This window comes from Aplysia californica, unplaced genomic scaffold (assembly GCF_000002075.1).
Source record: "Aplysia californica isolate F4 #8 unplaced genomic scaffold, AplCal3.0 scaffold00323, whole genome shotgun sequence".
Lineage (NCBI taxonomy): Eukaryota > Metazoa > Mollusca > Gastropoda > Aplysiida > Aplysiidae > Aplysia > Aplysia californica.
The window spans coordinates 784,756-786,042 of NW_004797593.1; the positions used below are offsets into that span (position 1 = coordinate 784,756).

General features: G+C 39.7%; 1 protein-coding gene across 1 annotated transcript in view; it reads left to right on the top strand.

Moving 5' to 3' along the window:
- Positions 1-1,287, top strand: part of LOC101850490 — a gene marked incomplete in the record, with an annotated part of 69,961 nt that overhangs the window by 38,485 nt on the left and 30,189 nt on the right. The window contains 1 exon segment of the mRNA XM_013084867.2: positions 1,100-1,237. Within this exon segment, the coding sequence (XP_012940321.1) occupies positions 1,100-1,237 (138 nt within the window).

Here is a 1,287-nt window from a genome sequence, read left to right on the forward strand (position 1 = left end):
CAGTTTGAAGTCTTTTAACTTTCTCCAGTGATATTCCTGATAACAAGGAGTTACAATAATCGAGTTTGGATAAAATTAAGCCAGTTACTAGAAAAGCACTATACGTACTATTGATCAGATGACATATTTTACTAATATGTCTTATTTCTAAATACATGCAGCTGATGAGATGATTTACCTCAGCCGACATTGACAAACTGGAATCAAAATAATGCCAAAATTTTTAACTTTTTTTGAAAATATAATTTTTGCATCACCAATTGTAATGTGATCGTGGTCAACCTCTTTAACAGACTTTGCATTGCCTGCCAGAATGACTTCTGTTTTATTATCATTCAACATCAATTTATTTTTGTTCATCCAGTTTTCACTTAAGCAATACAATTTTCAGCACGATGGACTAGTTCATCTAAGTTGGTAAACAATGTTGAACCATAAATTTGGGTATCATCAGAATACAACTCAGGGGGTACAAAATGACCCCAGGGCGTACGGATAGTGTAAATGTGTTTGCCTCTCATTCAATAGTTTCCTGGTTCGAATCCTGGTAGTGACGGAAACATTTTCTTCTCCAAAATTTGTCTCCTTTCACCTCCTTTCCTGCTCTCTTGTAATGTTCTGTCTTCTGCTTTCGCCTCCACTTTCTGCCCAAACCCACTCACTTCCTTAGTGTCGAGGGTGGTTGGTGGATGTTCTGGTTCACTCCATTTTTTGCCTTCAATTACCTATTGTCCTTATCTCTCCTCCTCCTTTTTTGTGTTTTCCTTTTTTGTGTTTTATTCTCGTTTGTGATATCTCTAATCTTCAGGACTTATGTGACTTAATTATGTTGCAAATGCAGCTAAAGGCTTGCTAAAACAAGTCTTGTCTAGTTGTCTGATTGTCCTTTGTCTGTATCCGTGGGTGGTTGAAGGGTGCTCTGGTGTGGTTTGCTCCTTCTTTCCTATAAAACGTCTATTGTCCTTATCTCTCCTCTTTCTTTTTTGTGTTTGTCACTCCCTTGTAACGCCTCTAATCTTCAGGACTTATGTGACTGTATTGTTTTGCAAGTGCCATGAAACACTTACGAAAAATAAACTGTGTCTGTATCCACGAACAGATCAGCTACGCCTCGTCTAGCTCCCTGCTGAATGACTCGCGGCTGTACCCGTACTTCTACCGCACCGTCCCGACCGACTTCAACCAGATCAAGGCCATTCTCTCCTTCCTGAACGAGAAGAACATTCGCTATGTACAGGTGAGCAGCTTGTCTCATTACCACTGGGTTTGTCGATATGTTGGGGAAGG